The sequence below is a fragment of the Marmota flaviventris genome, chromosome 5 (assembly GCF_047511675.1).
Source record: "Marmota flaviventris isolate mMarFla1 chromosome 5, mMarFla1.hap1, whole genome shotgun sequence".
Classification (NCBI taxonomy): Eukaryota; Metazoa; Chordata; class Mammalia; order Rodentia; family Sciuridae; genus Marmota; species Marmota flaviventris.
Window position 1 is genome coordinate 102,532,666 of NC_092502.1, and position 19,859 is coordinate 102,552,524.

At 34.5% G+C, this 19,859-nt stretch overlaps 1 protein-coding gene across 5 annotated transcripts in view; it reads right to left on the reverse strand.

Annotated features, from left to right (window-relative positions):
* Tent2 (terminal nucleotidyltransferase 2) overlaps positions 1-19,859 on the reverse strand; it is a 62,212-nt gene that overhangs the window by 37,441 nt on the left and 4,912 nt on the right. For all 5 annotated transcript variants that reach the window (XM_071612465.1, XM_027927811.2, XM_027927810.2 and 2 more), the window contains exons 3-5: positions 17,656-17,828; positions 17,365-17,454; positions 15,071-15,308 (exon numbers count right to left, since the gene is read on the reverse strand). In XM_071612465.1, coding sequence (XP_071468566.1) covers positions 15,071-15,308; positions 17,365-17,454; positions 17,656-17,792 — 465 coding nt within the window. In that variant the 5' untranslated portion in view covers positions 17,793-17,828. The remainder of the gene's footprint in view (positions 1-15,070; positions 15,309-17,364; positions 17,455-17,655; positions 17,829-19,859) is intronic.

The window sequence follows — 19,859 nt, forward strand, 5'->3', positions numbered from 1 at the left end:
AACTCTGACATCCCATGTCATCTTGCCCACAAATGACCTTGAATACTAATTCAGAGAGAAAACAGGAAGAAGCCAAGGATATTGTGTTAACTTCTTCCTACCATATCTACAAACCTCCCCTGCATCTACAGGTATGCTCTCCTATCCTCTAGTTCCAGAAAGCTTTTCTCTTACCTAATGTCAATCATTCTATTTATACATTGAAACCATTCTTTTTCTACCTTCCAGAAAACATTATTCTTCTCTTTCCAGAGTAGTCACCTCTTCCCTTGCTACTGAATCTTTCCTATGAACATGAATACGTAGTTAACATTTCTTTTAAAATGTTAAAAAAGTGTTTGTTCTAACTTCCCAACTTCAGCTCCGCCCCTTCACAGCCAAATTTTCCAAAATAGTTACTTATATGTACTCTTAGTCTCCATTTCTATTTCCTATTTTTTTCTCAACCCATACTAGTCAGTCTTGGACACAAGAAAAGGTTCTCTTTCTAGACAAACAGCCATCTGTATGCTGACGATTACCAAATATACATTTTTAGTCAATGCCTTTCCTCTGAATTCCATCTAAATATCTACTATGATATTTGAAAAGCTTCTTAAAGGCAACATGTCCACAGAACTCATAAGGCAATTCCTATTAAACACGCATCAGTTTTCCATTTCCATTCTGTTCTGACTCAGTGAAGACTATGCAAACAACTATAGATACCAGAAATCTTAGAGTAAAGTTCAGTACATTCACTATCTAATCCAGTAATTCTCAACTAGAGGCAATTTTGCTCACCAAAGAACTGGCCAATGACTATAGACATTTTTGGTTGCCACAACCAGCAAATGATGACACCTAATGGACAAAAAACAGGAATGCTGCTAGACATCCTAGAATGTATAGGACAGCCCTCCACACCAAAGAAAGCTAGCCTAAAGTATCAATATTACAGAGTCTTAACATCCTAATCTAACACATCACCAAATCCTATCAATCCACATCCCAAATAAAGCTTAAATTCATCAACTTCTATTCATCATAAAGACAAGCACTTCCTAATTCAAGACTTCATTCATTACATTTCATCTGGAATACAATAACTATTCTACATCTAAGTTTGTTCAACCTTAACCTGCTTTCAACACTAAAATCAAAATAACCTTTAACTTATCTCTCTTCCCAGGTTTAAAAACATAACACTAAATAGCTTATTAACATTCTTAGACTGGTCTAAAAGTCCTTGCATGATCTCTCTCCTCCCATCTTTCCTACCACACCTTCAACTACTCTCCCTCTAATTTACCAAACTAGCTCACCTTGGTCTGCTTTCAGTTCTTTGCACACACGATGCTCCTTTTTTGAGTTAGGACCTTTCCTCTCTCTAACGCATTATTCCTTTGAGTTTTTAATTTGGTTTATTATTTCTTTCATTTCAAGGATTTCTGTTTGGTTTTATTTTAGAACCTCTATCTCCCTGTTGAGGTGATCTTTGGCTTCTTGGATTTGTTTATGCAGCTCAATGTCAAAGTGATCTAAGAGTAGACACTTGGAAGACAGGACATCAGACAATGAAGATAAAATATATCATCTTGAAAAGAACAAAGACCACACAGCGAAAATGGTAAGAAACCATGAGCAGAACAATCAAGAAATACGGGATAGCATAAAAAGACCAAATTTAAGAGTTATTGAGATAGAGGAAGGCATAGAGGTCTAAACCAAAGGAATGAACAATCTATTCAATGAAATAATATCAGAAAACTTTCCAAACATGAAGAATGAATTGGAAATCCAAATTCAAGAAGCCTACAGGACGCCGAATGTACAAAATCACAACAGATCCACACTAAGGTACATTATAATAAAAATGCCCAACATACAGAATAAGGAGAGAATTTTTAAAACTACAAGAGAAAAGAATCAGATTACATATAGGGGAAATCAATGAGGATAACAGCAAATTTTTCAACACAGACCTTGAAAGCTAGAAGATCCCGGAACAACATATATCAAGCTCTGAAAGATAATGGGTGCCAACCAAGAAACTTGTATCCAGCAAAATTAAGCTTTAGATTTGAAGATGAAATAAAAACCTTCCACGATAAACAAAAGTTAAAAGAATTTAAAGCTAGAAAACTAGCACTATAAAACATCCTTGGCAAAATATTCCCAGAAGAGGAAATGAAAAACAATAATGAAAATCAGCAGAGGAAGGTAGTACACTAAAGGAAAAACTAATCAAAGAAGAAAACCAAGTCAAGTTAAATAACAAAAATAAACAAATATGGCTGGACATACAAACCATGTCCCAATAATAACCGTAAATATTAATGGCTTAAACTCACCAATCAAAAGACAGTCTAGCAGATTGGATTAAAAAAGACCCAACAATATTCTGCCTCCAAGAGACTCATCTGATAGACATACACAGACTGAAGGTGAAAAGTTGGGAAAAATCATACCACTCACATGGACTGCGGAAGCAAGCAAGGGTTTCCATCCTCATATCAAATAAAGTACACTTCAAGCCAAAGTTAATCAAAAGGGATAAAGATGGACATTACATACTGCTCAAGGGAACCATATACCAACAAGACATAACAATCATAAATATATGTGCCCCAAATAATGGTGCAGCTATTTTCATCAAACAAACTCTTCTCAAGTTCAAGAGTCAAACTGACCACTACACAAGAATCTTGAGTGACTTTAACACACCTCTCTCACTACTGGATAGATCTTCCAAACAAAAGTTGAATAAAGAAATTATAGAACTCAATAACATAATCAATAACTTAGACATAACTGACATATATAGACTATTTCAACCTGCATCAAGAGATACACTTTCTTAGCAGCACATGGATCCTTCTCTAAAACAGACCATATACTATGTCACAAAGCAACTCTTAGCAAATACAAAAAAGTAGAGATACTACCATGCATTTTATCAGATCATAATGAAATGAAATTGGAAATCAATGACAAAATAAAAAATAAAAATTTCTCCATCACCTGGAGACTAAACAATATGCTACTGAATGAACAATGAGTTACAGAAGACATCAAGGAAGAGATTAAAAAATTCTTAGAGGTAAATGAGAACATACACAACATATAGAAATCTCTGAGACATTATGAAAGCAGTACTAAGAGGAAAATTCATTGCATGGAGTTCATTCCTTAAAAGAAGAAAAAGTCAACAAATAAATGACCTCAAACTACATCTCAAAGCCCTAGAAAAAGAAGAACAAATCAGCAGCAAAAGCAGAAGGTGAGAAATAATTAAAATTAGAGCTGAAATGAATGAAATCGTAACAAAAAAAAACTGAAAAAATTGACAAAACAAAAAGTTGGTTCTTTGAAAAAATAAATAAAATTGACAGACTCTTAGCCACACTAATGAAGAGAAGGAGAGAGAGAACTCAAATTACCAGCATACATGATGAAAAAGGTAATATCACAACAGACACTACAGAAATAGAGGATAATTAAAAATTATTTTGAAATCTTATACTCCAATAAAATAAAAGACATTGAAGGCATCGACAAATTTCTGAAGTTATACAATTTGCATAGATTGAGTCAGGAAGATACACACCATTTAAACAGACCAACATTGAGTGAGGAAATAGAAGACGCCATCAGAAGCTTACCAACCAAGAAAAGACCAGGACCGGATGGATACAGAGCTGAGTTCTACAGGACCTTTAAAGAAGAACTAATACCAATACTCTTCAATTTATTTCAGGAAATAGAAAAAGACACAGTAATTCCAAACTCATTGTATGAGGGCAATATCACCCTGACCCCAAAACCAAGCAAAGACACATCAAAGAAAGAAAACTTCAGACCAATATCTCTAATGAACATAGATGCAAAAATTCTCAATAAAATTCTGGCAAATCAAATACAAAAACGTTATCAAAAAGATTGTGCACCATGATCAAGTGGGATTCATCCAAGGGATGCAATGCTGGTTCAACATACAGAAATCAATAAATGTAATTCATAACATCAATAGACTTACAAGATAAGAATCATATGATCATCTCAATAGATGCTGAAAAAATATTTGACAAAATACAGCACCCCTTTATGTTCAAAACATCAGAAAAACTAGGGATAACAGGAACATATCTCAACATCATAAAGGCTATCTATGCTAAGTCTCAGGCCAACACCATTCTAAATGGAGAAAAATTGAAGGCATTCTCTCTAAAAACTGAAACAACACAGGGATGCCCTCTTTCACCACTTCTATTCAACATAGTTCTTGAAACAGTGGCCAGAACAACTAGACAGATGAAAGAAATTAAAGGCATATGTATAGGAAAAGAAGAACTTAAATTAGCACTATTTGCTGACAATATAATTCTATACCCAGAAGACCCAAAAAACTCCACCAGAAAACTTCTAGAACTAGTAAATGAATTCAGCAAAGTAGCAGAATATAAAACACCCATAAATCAAAGGCAATTCTGTATACAGTGACAAATCCTCTGAGAAGGAAAACTACCCCATTTACAGTTATCTCAAAAAAAAGATACTTGGGAATCAACTCAAGGAAAGAGGTGAAAGATCTATACAATGAAAACTACAGAACCCTAAAGAGAAATCAAAAAACACCTTAGAAGATGGAAAGATCCACCTTGTTCTTGGATAGGCAGAATTAATATTATCAAAATGACCATACTACTAAAAGCACTATACAGATTTAATGTAATTCCGATCAAAATCCCAATTGCATTCCTCATAGAAATAGAAAAAGCAGTCATGAAATTCATCTGGAAAAATAAGAGACCCAGAATAGCTAAAGCAATCCTTAGCAGGAAGAGTGAGGCAGGTGGTATCGCCATCCCTGACATTAAACTATACTACAGAGCAATAGTAACAAAAACAGCTTGGTATTGGCACCAAAACAGACTGGTAGACCAATGGTACAGAATAGAGGACACAGAAATTACAATTATTTTATATTAGACAAAGGTGCCAAAAACATGCACTGAAGACAAGACAATATCTTCAACAAATGTGCTGGGAAAACTGGAAATCCATATGCAACAAAATGAAATTAAACCCCTATCTCTCACCATGCAAAAAACTTAACTCAAAATGAATGAAGGATCTAGGAAGAAGACCAGAGACTCTGTGTCTAATAGAAGAAAAAGTAGGCCCTAATTTTCATCATGTGGGATTACTCCCCAACTTCCTTAATAAGACTCCTGTAGCACAAGAATTAAAATCAAGAATCAATAAATGGGATGGAATCAAACTAAAAAGTTTCTTCTCAGCAAAAGAAACAATCTGTGAGGTGAACAGAGAGCCTACATCCTGGGAGCAAATTTGTACCCCTCACACATCGGATAGAGCACTAATCTCTAGGGTATATAAAGAACTCAAAAAGCTAAGCACCAAAAAAGCAAATAACCCAATCAAAAAATGGGCCAAGGACCTGAACAGACACTTCTCAGAAGAGGATATACAATCAATCAACAAATATATGAAAAAATGCTCATCATCTCTAGCAATCAGAGAAATACAAATCAAAACTACTCTAAGATATCATCTCACACCAATCAGAATGGCAGCTATTATGAAGACAAACAACAATAAGTGTTGGCGAGGATGTGGAGAAAAATGTACATTCATACGCTGCTGGTGGGACTGCAAATTGGTGCAGCCAACCTGGAAAGCAGTATGGAGATTCTTGGAAATCTGGGAATGGAATCACCATTTGACTCAGCTATCCCTCTCCTCGGACTATACTCAAAGGACTTAAAAAACAGCATACTACAGGGACACAGACACATCAATGTTTATAGCAGCACAATTCACAATAGCTAAACTGTGGAGCCAACCTAGATGCCCTTCAGTAGATGAATGGATAAAAAAAAAAAAAAATGTGGCATATATACACAATGGAATTTTACTCAGCAATAAAAGAGAATAAAATCATAGCATTTGCAGGTAAATGGATGGTGTGGGAGAAGATAATGCTAAGTGAAGTTAGCCAATCCCAAAAAAACAAATGCCGAATGTTTTCTCTGATATAAGGAGGCTAACTAACAGTGGGTAAGGAGGGGGAGCATGAGAGAAATAGATGAATTCTAGATAGGGAAGAGGGGTGGTGGGAAAGGGAGGGGGCAGGGGATTAGCAAGGATGGTGGAATGTGATGGACATCATTATCCCAAGTACATGTATGAAGACACGAATTGGGTGTCAACATATTTTATATACAAAAAGAGATATGAAAAATTGTGGTATGTATGTGTAATAAGAATTTTAATGCAAAAAAAGTACATGTATAAAGACATGAACTGGCGTGAACATACTTTATATACAAAGATATGAAAAATTGTGCTCTATATGTGTAATAAGAATTGTAATGCATTCTGCTGTCATGTATTTAAAAAAATAAAATCAATGAAATAAATAAATAAAATAAAGCATTATTCCCCCTCCTGCCACTCTTTAACTAATTCAATCCTAAATCATCTTTCAGATCTTCCTCCTCTAGGATGCTTTCCCTGAGAAATCAAATACATTTTCTCAGCACTCTAATTTTCCTTCATAGCACTCATAAATATAAAAATAAAACTTTGATTTGCATGATTATTTTTAATGGCTCTCCCTCTAATCTGTTTGTAAATGGTAAATAGACCATGTATTTTTAGCACTACTACATTGCCTCTCTCATGTCTAGCACGCACAAATATCTTCTGAGTACTAAAATAAAAAATCAAATCTACTCCAGGAGTTTCAAATGTCATTTTTAATCCAGATGTCTTTGGGACCCATACCTCGAGCCTTGACCTTACTTCAGAACTGCAAACACACACTATAAGTTCAGTTACAAAATGTTTTCCTACACTACCAATAAGCTTATATATTGCAGGGAGTGGTATCAATTTAACAAGGAAGTTTCATTTGTTGGTGATTTGTGCATATTAGAGCAACTACAGAATTACAATCATCACAATGAAGAAAAATCCTCACTCAGCATGGCCACTACCGTGGCACAGGTCCTTAGAGATCTAAGACAACTAAAAATAAGCATTTGCATCCAGGATTATTGCTCAAGAAAGCATACTCTAGCCTCCTCACTCAGTACATTTTCTTTTGTCTCAACCTTAGCAGCCTCACTGACTTGGAGCTCCATTTTCTAACTGCTTTGTCTCAATGCCCACCATGAGTCAGCGTCTCAACTTTATTTTGTATATTTTTAATATCCCCTGCAGCAGCATCCAGCAGCCATGGACACCAAGCTGCCTGCTTGGTCTATCCAAGTTATTTCCCAAGATATCAATTATTATTCTTGATGGTGTTCTTGTTACAAAACTGTTTTTAGTAGTCTGGTCCAACATTATTCTCTATAAGCCCTACGTGCTTAGTGTGCAATTTGTAGAATATGAGGTTTCTCAAGAGCGCAAATGTTAATGCAGATTTCCCAGTGTCTCAAATATCTCTTAACTATTTCCTCAATCAATTTATACACTAAAAAATCTCTGTTCCTTGCCCAGAATCAAATCACTGGAGTCACTCATGTCTCTGTCTTCCCTATATTCAATTATCCCCACATTCCAACAATTTTCCTTATGCACTATCTATCATCACTACCATATGCTATAACAGAAAGCTTCGGCCTCTTATCTGGATGCATAACAAGCTCAAGGTAATCATCTATCTTCTGGGCCCACCTCATTCCAAACCAAACTCCATCATACTGAAATATACAGCCTCTTAAAAATACAAACCTCATTGTGTTATTTCCTCTACTCAAAAACCTTCGATGGCATTCTGTATATTCAAAGTCGAAAACCACTGTCCTACTTTTTTTCTTTTTTGGGGGGTTATCAGGGGCATTCAACCACTAAGCCACATCCCCAGCCCTTTTTTCTATTCTGTATATTCAAAGTCGAAAACCACTGTCCTACTTTTTTTCTTTTTTGGGGGGTTATCAGGGATTGAACTTAGGGACATTCAACCACTAAGCCACATCCCCAGCCCTTTTTTCTATTTTATTTTGAGACACGATCTCACTGAGTTGTTTAGTGCCTCACTTTTGCTGAGGCTGGCTTTGAACTTGCGAACCTTGTACCTCACTCAGCCTCCCAAGACACTGGGATTACAGGCATGTACCACCTCGCCTGGCTCCACTGCCATACTTTTACTTCATACTGAATTCTCTATTCACTTTTTAACCGTGCTACAGAGGTAAACCATATAAACCTGAGCACACTGATGGCAAAGATAGACTAAATATCAGTTAGTACTGTTACAAATTACTTGATATTATGGTGTTTTAGTCAGCTTTTTCGCTGCTGTGACTAAAAGAATCTGACCAGCACAACTGCAGGGGACGAAAAGTTTATTTGGGCTCACGGTTTCAGAGGTCAGTCCACAGAAGGCCAGCTCCATTACTCAAGGATCCAGGTGAAGCTGAACATCATGGCAGAAAAGAGTAGCAGAGGGAAGCAGCTCACATCATCAGGAAGCAAAGAGAGAGACTCCACTCTTCAGATACAAAATATATACCCCATAGCCACACCCCAATTCCTACCTCCTTCAGCCACACCCTACCACTTCAATTACCACAGTTAAGCCCTATCAGGGGATTAATTCACTGATTGGGTTAAGACTGTCACAACCCAATCATTTCTCCTCTGTACCTTCTTGCATTTTCTCACATGTAAGCTTTTGGAGGACAACTCATATACAAACCGTAACAGGGGAGGTCTGAGAATGTCATCTCCCTACTCTTCATTTTAAGCATCTTAAGTTCCTCCTCTTTTTCTTTTTTATTTTTTCTTTTGGAGACAAGGGTCAAATCTCAGTTTTGTCACTTAGTAAGTATAACCTTGAATAAGTTATTTAGCTTTCTGAACCTCAATAAATTAGGATAATACTCATGTCAAAGGGTGGCTGAATAGACTAAATGATATAGCATGAGTAGAATGCCTAGAAGAGTCATTAATAAACATTAGCTTTCTTTAAAAAAAAAAAAATGGTCACTTAAAGAATGACCACTGAACCTTGCTTTCTTTCTCCCACAATTAGGAAGGAAAAAAATAGCATTCAAAGAAAAAGATACAACCGCAAAATCTCTCTCTCTGAAATAAATGCTTAATTGCAAAAACATTACATGTAGAATAATCTTTTCCTATGTAACCAAGTAAAGTGTGATAGGAATCACATTTCACCAGATGAGTTATACTGATTAATGTGAATTTTATGTTGTTAAATTTACTGAGATTCAGAGTATGCCTACTCCATATCCAGAACTATTAGGTTAGTTCTAATAATTAACTATAAATACATAAATACATGCACAAATATAGAGAATGTACAGTATCTATACATAACAAACCTCATTTAAAAAACAGGCCCTATCAGATGAATACACAGCTGAGTTCTACAAGACTTTTAAAGAAGAACTAACATCAATACCCCTCAAACTATTTCATGAAATTAAAAAACAGGAAACATTTCCAAACACATTTTATGAGGCCAATAACACCCTGGTTCCAAAACCAGACCAAAACACATCAAAAAAAGAAAACTTCGGACCAATATCTCTAATGAATACAGATGCAAAAATTCTCAATTAAATTCTGGAAAATCAAATACAAAAGCATATCAAAAAGATAGTGTACCACGATCAAGTGAGGTTCATCTCAGGGATGCAAGTTTGGTTCAATATACAGAACTCAATAAATGTAATTCACCACATCAATACACTTAAAGAATCCTATGATCATCTCAATAGATGCAGAAAAGCACGACAAAATACAGCACCCTTTCATGTTCAAAACACTAGAAAAATTAGGAATAACAGGAACATTTCTCAACATTGTAAAAGCTATCTATGCTAAGCCCCAGGCCAACATCATTCTAAATGGAGAAAAATTGAAAGCATTCCCTCTAAAAAACTGGAACAAGACAGGGATGCCCTCTTTCACCACTTCTATTTAACATGGTTCTTAAAACTCTAGCCAGAACAATTAGACGAAAAAAATTAAAGAGATACGGATAGGAAAAGAACTCAAATTATTACTATTTGCTGGCAATATGATTCTATAGCTAGAAGACCCAAAAAATTCCACCAGAAATCTTCTAGAACTAGTAAATAAATTCAGCAAAGTAGGAGAATATAAAATCAACACCCATAAATCAAAGGCATTTGTGTACATCAGTGACAAATCCTCTGAAAGAGAAACTAGAAAAACGACCCCATTTACAATAGCCACCAAAAAAAAAAAAAAAATTAAATACTTGGGAATCAACTGAACAAAAGAGGTAAAAGACCTCTACAATGAAAACTACAGAACCCTAAAGAGAGAAATCAAAAAACACCTTAGAAGATGGAAAGATCCACCTTGTTCTTGGATAGGCAGAATTAATATTGTCAAAATGACCATATTACCAAAAGCCTATATAGATTCAATGCAATTCCAATCAAAATCCTGATGACATTCCTCATAGAAATAGAAAAAGCAGCCATGAAATTCATCTGAAAAAATAAGAGACCCAGAATAGCCAAAGCAATCTTTAACAAGAAGAGTGAAGCTGGTGGCATTACTATACCAGACTTTATACTACAGAGCAACAGAAACAACAACAACAAAAAAAAACATGGTATTGGCACCAAAACAGACCTGTAGACCAATGGTACAGAATAGTGGACACAGAGACAAACCCACATAAATACAGTTATTTCATGTTAGACAAAGGCACCAAAAACATACATTGGAGAAAAGAAAGCCTCTTCAACAAATGGTGCTGGGAAAACTGGAAATCCATATGTAACAAAATGAAATTAAACTTCTATCTCTCACCATGCACAAAACTCAACTCAAAGTGGATCAAGGACCTAGGAATTAAACTAGACACCTTGTGCCTAATAGAAAAAAAAGTAGGCCCAAATCTTCATCATGTCAGATTAGGCCCTGACTTCCTTAACAAGACTCCTATAGCACAAGAATTAAAATCAATAATCAATAAGTGGGATGGATTCAAACTAAAAAGCTTCTTCTCAGCAAAAGAAACAATCAGTGAGGTGAATAGAGAGCCTACAGAATGGGAACAAAGCACATCAGAGCACTAATCTATAGGATATATAAAGCACTCAAAAAACTTAACACCAAAAAAAAAAACCACTTCTCAGAAGATGATATACAATCAATCAACAAATATATGAAAAAATGTGCAACATCTCTATCAATTAGAGAAATGCAAATCAAAACTAAGATTTCATCTCACTTCAGTCAGAAATGGCAGCTATTATATATACAAACAACAGTAAGTATTGGCGAGAATGTGGGGGAAAGGCACACTCATACATTGCTAGTGGGACTTCAAATTAGTGTAGCCAATCTGTAAAGCAGTATGGAGATTCCTTGGAAAACTTGGAAGGGAACCACCATTCGACCCAGCTATCCCACTCCTCAGTTTATACACAAAGAATTTAAAAGCAGCATGCTACAGGAACACAGCTACATCAATGTAATAATGAATAATTCACAATAGCTAAATTGTGGAACCACCCAGATGCCCTTCAGTAAATGAATGGAAAGGGAAAATTTAGTATATATATACACAATGGAATATTACTCAGCATTAAAAGAGAATAAAATCATGGCACTTGCAGGTAAATGGATGGAGTTGGAGAATATAATGCTAAGTGAAATAAGCCAATCCTAAAAATACAAAGGCCAAATGTTTTCTTTGATATGAGGATGCTGACTCAAAATGGGGCAGGGTGGAGCATGGAGAGGAATGGAGAACCTTTAGGGCAAAGGGGAGGGAAGGGATGGGAGGAGGCATGGGGATATGAAAGACAGTAGAATAAGTTAGACATCATTACCCTAAGTACATGTATGAAGACATGAATGGTGTGAAAGTACTTTGTATACAACCAGAGACTTGAAAAATTGTGCTCTATATGTGTAATATAAAATGAATTACATTCTGCAGTCATATATAACAAATAGGAATAAATAAATTTTAAAAAAGGTCCTAGGGACATACATATACTAAAAATCCATATATAGTCTATATACTAAAAACCCATATATAGTCTATGTTTATATATTCATTCAAAAAAATTAACAGATTTGCTTCTAGAACTAGTAAATAAATTGCTTCTACCATACGTTTTCACATTATAGCATCATAAATTTCTTTAAAATGAGAAAGCAAAGAAGGGAGAAAGAATGGGGAAAGAGGAAGGAAGAAAGAGCACCAAAACATCCCAAGTTGGTCTTTTCTCATTTCATTTTGCTTTTTCCTCTCTCCCACTGGTTCTACTTTATCTTAAAGGAAGAAATGTACAGGAGAATAGTTTTTTCAATATATAGTGCTGGGACAAGTGGACTAACAGCAAAAGAATAAAGCTGAACCACCTACTTTATATCATACACAAAAATTAACTCAAAATGTATTAATTTCTAAATATAAGAAATAGAACTAGCCAGGGACAGTAGCATACACCTGTAATCTCAGCAGCTTGGGAGGCTGAGACAGGAGGATTGCAAGTTCAAAGCCAGCCTCAGCAAAAAAGTGAGGCGCTAAGCAACTCAGTGAAACCCTGTCTCTAAATAAAATACAAAATAGGGCTGGCGATGTGGCTCAGTGGGTAAGTGCCACCTAAGTTCAATCCCTGGTACCTAAAAGAAAGGAAAAAGAAATAGAACTATAAAAATCTCAGAACAGCATTATGCTTCATTACGTAGATTAAGCAATGGATTCTTAGATTCAATACTAGTAGCACAAGCAAATAAATAAAAACAAATTAACTGAACTGCAAATGAAAAGATTCTGTCCTTTAAAGTTACCAACAAGAAAGTTAAAAGACAAATCAAGAAAGAAACAAAATATTTGCAAATCATATACCTGATAATGGTCTGATATTTAGAAAATAAAAACTCTTTAACTAAACAATAAAAACAACCCAATTTAAAAATGTGCAAACAATCTGAAAAGACATTTCTCCAAACAAGACATCCAAATATCCAACAAGCAAATGATAAGATGTTCAACAACATTAATCATTAGGAAGATGCAAATCAAAATCACAATGAGAAGGTCTGAAGATGTAGCTCAGTGGTAGAATGCTTGCCTAGCATGTACAAGGGCGTGGGTTCAATTGGCAGTATTGAAGAAAAACATTCACAAGATATCATCTCACACCCACTAACATGGCTATACTAAAAAAGACAAGGCTGGGATGTAGGATATAGTTCAATGGTAGAGAGCTTACCTAACATGCCCAAGCCCCTGGCTCACTACCAAAAACAAACAAAATGAAAAAGACAATAACAAGTGTCACAAACATGGGCAAGGATAGGAAGAAAGCAGAACACTTGTACGCTGCAATTGGAATCTAAAATTGTGCAAGCACTTAAGAAAATACTGTGGCTGATCCTCAAAGAGTTAAATATAGGACTGAGGATATAGCTCAGTGATAGAGTATTTGCCTGGCATATGCAAGGCCCTTGGTTCTACCCCTAGCACTGACAGGAAAAAAAAAAAGTTACACAAAGAATTACCATATACCAACAATTTTATGCCCAGGTATACACCTAAGAGAAATAAAAATAAATATATTCATATAAAAATGTGTACAAATATATTCACATCAGCATTATTCATAACAGCCAAAAAATAAAAACCTAAAAATTAATCAATTAACAAATGTATTAACAAAAGATGATAAGCACAAAATGGAATATTATTCAAATATAAAAAGGAATATGGTACTGATAGATGCTACAAAATGGATAAATCCCAAAACCATTATGCCAAGTAAAAATAGACACAAATGGCCATATATTGTATTCGTCAACTTATATGGAATGTCTAGAATAGACAATTCCACAAGGAAAATAGTAGTTTTTGTAGGCATGGGAAGAAGTGGTGGGGATGACAGATAGGGGACTGACTGCTACTTGGTACAAGGTTTCTCTGGGGAGTGATGAAATGTTTTGAAATTAGTTGGTGGTGATGGTTGCAGAACTTTGTGAATATACTAAAAACCACCAAATTGTACATATGAAAGGGTAAATTTTATGGTATCATCATAACTCAAAGAAAGATAGAAAATTAAAAAGCAGCCCAAAGAAGAAATGAAGCAGATGTTGCTTTTTTGACCTGCCATTTTCTATGTTCCAGACCTGCACTGGTTGCTAGGAACCCAAAAATGAGTAAAGCAAAGTCACTACACTCTCTGGGCTCTTTCTCCTTAGCCTACAAATGTCCAAAAGGAGTAGCTTTGAAAAACATCAAGTATAAGCCATAGAAAATCCACAAGGGCAAAGATATTTCATAATAAACCTTTCACAATTACCTAGAAGTTTTTTTTGTAACCTTTAACTAAATATGATACACTTCTACTATTGAGTATTAAATAACTTCCCAATGCTGACAATGTCAATTTCCAAGAATTATTATTTAAATAGTTACATTTCATTTTACCTGAAAGATTTTTACAAATATTTTCGTTGTCTCTTTTGATCATATTACTTTGATCTTTTTTTTTTTAAGAGAGAGAGAGAATTTTTTAATATTTTTAATTTTATTTTTTAGTTTTTGGCGGACACAACATCTCTATTTGTATGTGGTGCTGAGGATCGAACCCAGGCCGCACGCATGCCAGGCAAGCGGGATAACTGCTTGAGCCACATCCCCAGCCCGTTGATCATATTACTTTGAATGTATTACTTCCTCAGAGACTCCTGAATTCTTTATTTTTGACAATTAAAAACCTTATAATAAACACAAATATTCTAAAAGAAAGTGCTTTTTAACACTGTATTACAATAATCATATGAAAAACTAATTTTTCTGTAAATAAGAACAAGTAACAAGAGTTTAAACTATAAAATCAAGTGTTTTAGGCTCTCATTCCAAATTTTGATAAATCAGGGAAAATCTGATTCCCTGATGACATAGATAAAATAGCAAACAAAATTCAAAGTAATACTTAGAAAATTGGGATGAAAAGTACTTTAAACAGCTTCTTTTAATACATTATTTATATTAAATTTCCAAAGACAAAACTAAAATCGGCATTATTCTTACCTTATCTTTGGCCTCAGGCAATGGGATTTCTCTAGGTTCTAAAAATGGTATTTCTCGAAAAGGTGGAACACATCTGACTATATCTGGTACATAGGGCGTATGAAACAATGGCGGCATCGAGTATCTTCGTTCACCTGATAAAGGCACTATCTGGTTGACTACAATTGGCTCTTGGTGGGGTGAATGGAAACGCTGCCGTTTACCGTCAAGAGGAAGGTTTTTTTCATCGCTTAGTCTCCTGGAAACAAGCAATATACCTTAGTGATTACAGATACAACTTTCTGACAATAGAAAACAATTAAAACATATAAATATCCTAATAGATCATCACAACATTATGATTCTTTAAATAAAGCTACATTATTAGCTCCATATTAAGTTTTCAGCAGAAAAAAATACCTCTTCATCTTAGAAAAATGAGTAGTAATAATAGATATAGAAAAAAAACTACAGGTATATATTAGAGCTATTATTCTCCTGCATTTGGACTATTTCTATGTTTCATCTCAGCAGTGAAAACTTTTTTTTTTTGGTACCAGGGATTGAACTCAGGGGCACTCAACCACTGAGCCATATCCCTAGCCCTATTTTGTATTTTATTTAAAGACAGGGTCTCACTGAGTTGCTTAGTGCTTCACCATTGCTGAGGCTGGCTCTGAACGCACAATCCTTTTGCCTCAGCCTTCTGAGCCACTGGGATTACAGGCGTGTGCCACCTCACCCAGTTCAGCGGTGAAAACTTTATAGAACATTTTTATTTATGCAATCACTAATAACCAAACATCTAAACTCTAACACAAAAAGGATAAGATTAAGTGAAGGTTTTTAAAAGGGCTCTTCAAATATGCCTATGTATCAACAAGACAGACCAAATTAAGAGATACTTCCGTATAAGCCATAAAGATATTAGACAACTGAAGATATCTGAAAATGAACTCTACCTCAGATATGAGTATTGTATTAATATAAGTTTCTTGGGCAGGATCAATGTATTTTGGTTATAGAGAATATATTTATTTTTAGAAGGAAAAAGCTGACATGTTTTGGGATGAAGTAACATGCTGTTAATAATTTTCTTTCATTAGGATCCAGAAAAAAAGTGTGGTGATCAGAAGCAAAAGAAGCAGAAAGAAACAAATGCATCAAAACTTTGATGAAGAAAATAATCAGGACTGAGGAAATAGTTCAGTGACAGAGCACTTATCTAGCATGAGATAAGACTCTAGGTTCAATCCCCAGCACAAAGGTGAAGGGAAGAAGGAAAGAAAAAATGGGGAGGAGGGGAAGGAGGAAGAGAGAGGAGGAAGGAAGAAGGAGGAAGGAAGAGAGAGAAGGAGAGGGGGAAAGAAGAAAGGTCTTTAGAAAGCTTTATGTCATACAGAAATGTTTACTATATTTTCTATTATATAATCTTGCCTGTATAAATCAAAGAACATTAAAAACTTTATTAGAAATAAAAGTATTGGGCTGGGATTGTGGCTCAGCAATAGAGCGATCGCCTACCACGGGCAGGGCCCCGAGTTCAATACTCAACACCACATAAAAATAAATAAAATAAAGGTATTGTTTCCAACTACAATTAAAATAAATATATAAATAAATAAATAAACAAACATTTTTTTAAAAAGAAAAGAAATAAAAGTATGATGAGCTAAACTATGTCCTCTTGAAATTCAAAGGTCAAAATCCTAATCCTCAGTATTTCAGAATATGACCATGTTCGGAGATAGGGCCCTTAAAGAGGTAATTAAGTTAAAATGGAGTCTTTAGGATAGGTCCTAAAGATGATTGGTGTATTTAAGAGTATTTAGGGCACAAAGGGATAAGCACATGAGGACATAGTGAGGGAGTAGTTTACAAACCAAAGAGGGTCCAGAAGAAACCAACCTTACTGATACCATAATCTGGACTTCTAGCTTCCAGAATTGTGAGAAAATAAATTTCTGGTTTTTTAAGCCATTCAGTATCAGTCTGTAATAATTCACTGTGGCAACCCTAGCATAAATACAGAAGACCATGTGATTTGGCTAAAAATCTCAACTAAGAAGTAGTTTTCTAAAAAAATATAGCTTCATTTCATCTATTTATAATGTCAGTAATAAATTAAAGTATCCCTAAAAAACTTTAAACACACAAAAAGTTTTAAATTCTGTTACTGATCTACTGATCTGATTGCACAGGTCCCAGTAAAAAATCTAGGACAGAATAACCATACAGTTTTATATAAGATAAATCATTACACAGTTCTCAGACAATACTGACATTTTCTCTTAACATAACTAAGAAGTACTTACTTCCTTCCTCGAAATAATGGGGATGTTGAGGTCTGTATTGGACTGACATTTCCATATGTCAGCTGCTGTAATGACACAGCTCTAGACAAGCTACCAAAAACAAAGAAAGAACAATATAAATACACTTATTTTTTCCTTAAAAACAAAAACCAATTTCAGAAAACTAAATACTTCACTGATCAAAAGAAAATAATAACATTTTCTCTACCATGAACTATTTCACCTAAAAAGGGTTTATGTCAAATAGAAAATAATACATAACAACATGGACCAAAATAGCAACATACTTACTCTGCATTCTGAAAATTGAACTGTGCATCTATAAGCTGCTGGTGTGAATAAAGAGCTGGTGACAGGGCAAAGAAGTTATTATGTTGTTGTTGATTTGGAGTGAATGGCGGGCGACCCAAAATTGAGTTTGGGAACATGCTCCTGTTCACTGAAAGTGAACATGTATTCCTTTCCTAGAATAATTTAAAAAGACAATACTAAATTATTATAGCTTAAAAGATAATGAATGCTTTGATAACTATTACCTGCTGTTTAAGACAATTAAATTTAAAAATAAAACATTTAATAAAAAAAACAAATATTACCAAGTTATTAATTTCATTTACATTTATTTTTAAAAGTTTGAATAGGTCTCTTAAGTACTACACTCAGTAACAAAGAAACTTATAATGAATTTTAACCACACCTAGATTAACCACATTATTCAAATAATATATGTAAAATATATGCATATTTCTAATTTTCTGATGGGTTTATCCAATATCAACACATCTCTTTAAAAATCAAGTTATTACCACATACAATAATAACAAAGGAATCATTCAAGACAGATATTTAATGAAATCTCAGAGATTTTTACATTTATTCTCAATGCAATTCATACAAAAGTGTAAGCCATCATATGACAACTTGATTCCTAGGATTTGGATCTTACAAATCTGATGAAACAAGGGAAGGAATTTATACCACCCAGCAATTTTTTAAATTCTGAGATTCCTTTCAAAGTCTACATAATTTTTACAAAAGATTTCCAATAAGAGGGCTTTGTTCCACAGGAACATGGAAAAACTACATAAGGAAATCAGAACCTTTTACTGACCCAGGCAGAGAATTTGATATTTATTCTCTGCAGTGACTGATCCAGCAAGACTAGTCTTACAAAAGGGTAGGGTAAGGAAACAAACCAAAAACAAGTATTCAATAAAATGTACAAAGTAAAAATGGGACCCCAGGTCACCTTCCCAAAGCAAGCAATTAAAAAAAAAAAAAAAACTTATCTGAACAAAACCAGAGAGAAACTATATAACATAGTAACAAGAAAAATTATAGCATAATTGGTGTCCACCAAGGAAAAGCCAAGCTTGCTGTAGTACTTGATCAACCTACACAGAAGCTTAGTAGTTAACAGGCCCCACCTATAATATAGAGCTTCCATATAGACTTCCAGTAACTCTCAAAACAGACATTCATAAATCACCAAAAGGGGAGAAAGAAAGGAAAAAAAAAAAAAAGACAAAAAAGGAACTGTGAATATAAACAGAAACACTGTCACGCACACACAACACACCAAAAAAAAAAAAAAAAAAGCCAGCACAGTGGCAGAAACCTGTAATCCCAGCTACTCAGGAGACTGAGGCAGGAATGCAAATTCAAGACCAGCCCAGGGAAATTTAAGGAGACCCAGTCTCAAAATAAAATATTGAGAAAGAGTTAGGGATATAACTCAGTGGTAGGGTGTCCTGGGTTCAATCCCCAGTACCACAAGAAATAAACAAATAAAAAAATTTTTTTTTAAATAAAACAAAAAGGAAAAATTGGTAGTGACAGAAAAGAGGCAGGTCAACAGGAAAGAAAAGAAAATCAAACTATGTGATCCAATATCCAACATTATTAATATAAGATCCAGGAGGAACAGAAAAAATATAAAGAAGGAAATTACCAAACAAATAAAATCAAAATATACCCAGGACTGGGTATGTTTTTCAAAATATAATTATTCCCTAGATTAAAAGAATCCAATAAATACAAACGACAATAAAAGAAATACAAATCAAAGTTATTGTGATAAAATTTCAGACTATCAGGAAAATACAGTTCATAATATTCCAGAGGAGGGCTGGGATTGTGCTCCATGGTAGAGCGCTTGCCTGGCATGTATGAGGCACTGGGTTTGATTCTCAGCACCACATACAAATAAGTAAAATAAAGGTCCATTAACAACTAAAAAAAAAAAAAAAAACTATTGTGTCCACCTACATCTAAAAACATTTTTTAAAAAAATATTCCAGAGGAGGAAAATGTTAAAGTAAACAAACAAACAAAAAAAGCTGGGAATCAAAATGCCTTTCAACTTCCCCAAAGCAACAATAGAAACTACAAGATATAGACTAATGCCTTCAATGCCCTTAAGATGTAATTCTATACTCAGCTATACTATCCATGCAAGCAAGAATAAAAATGTTTTTCAACATGTAGAATAAAAA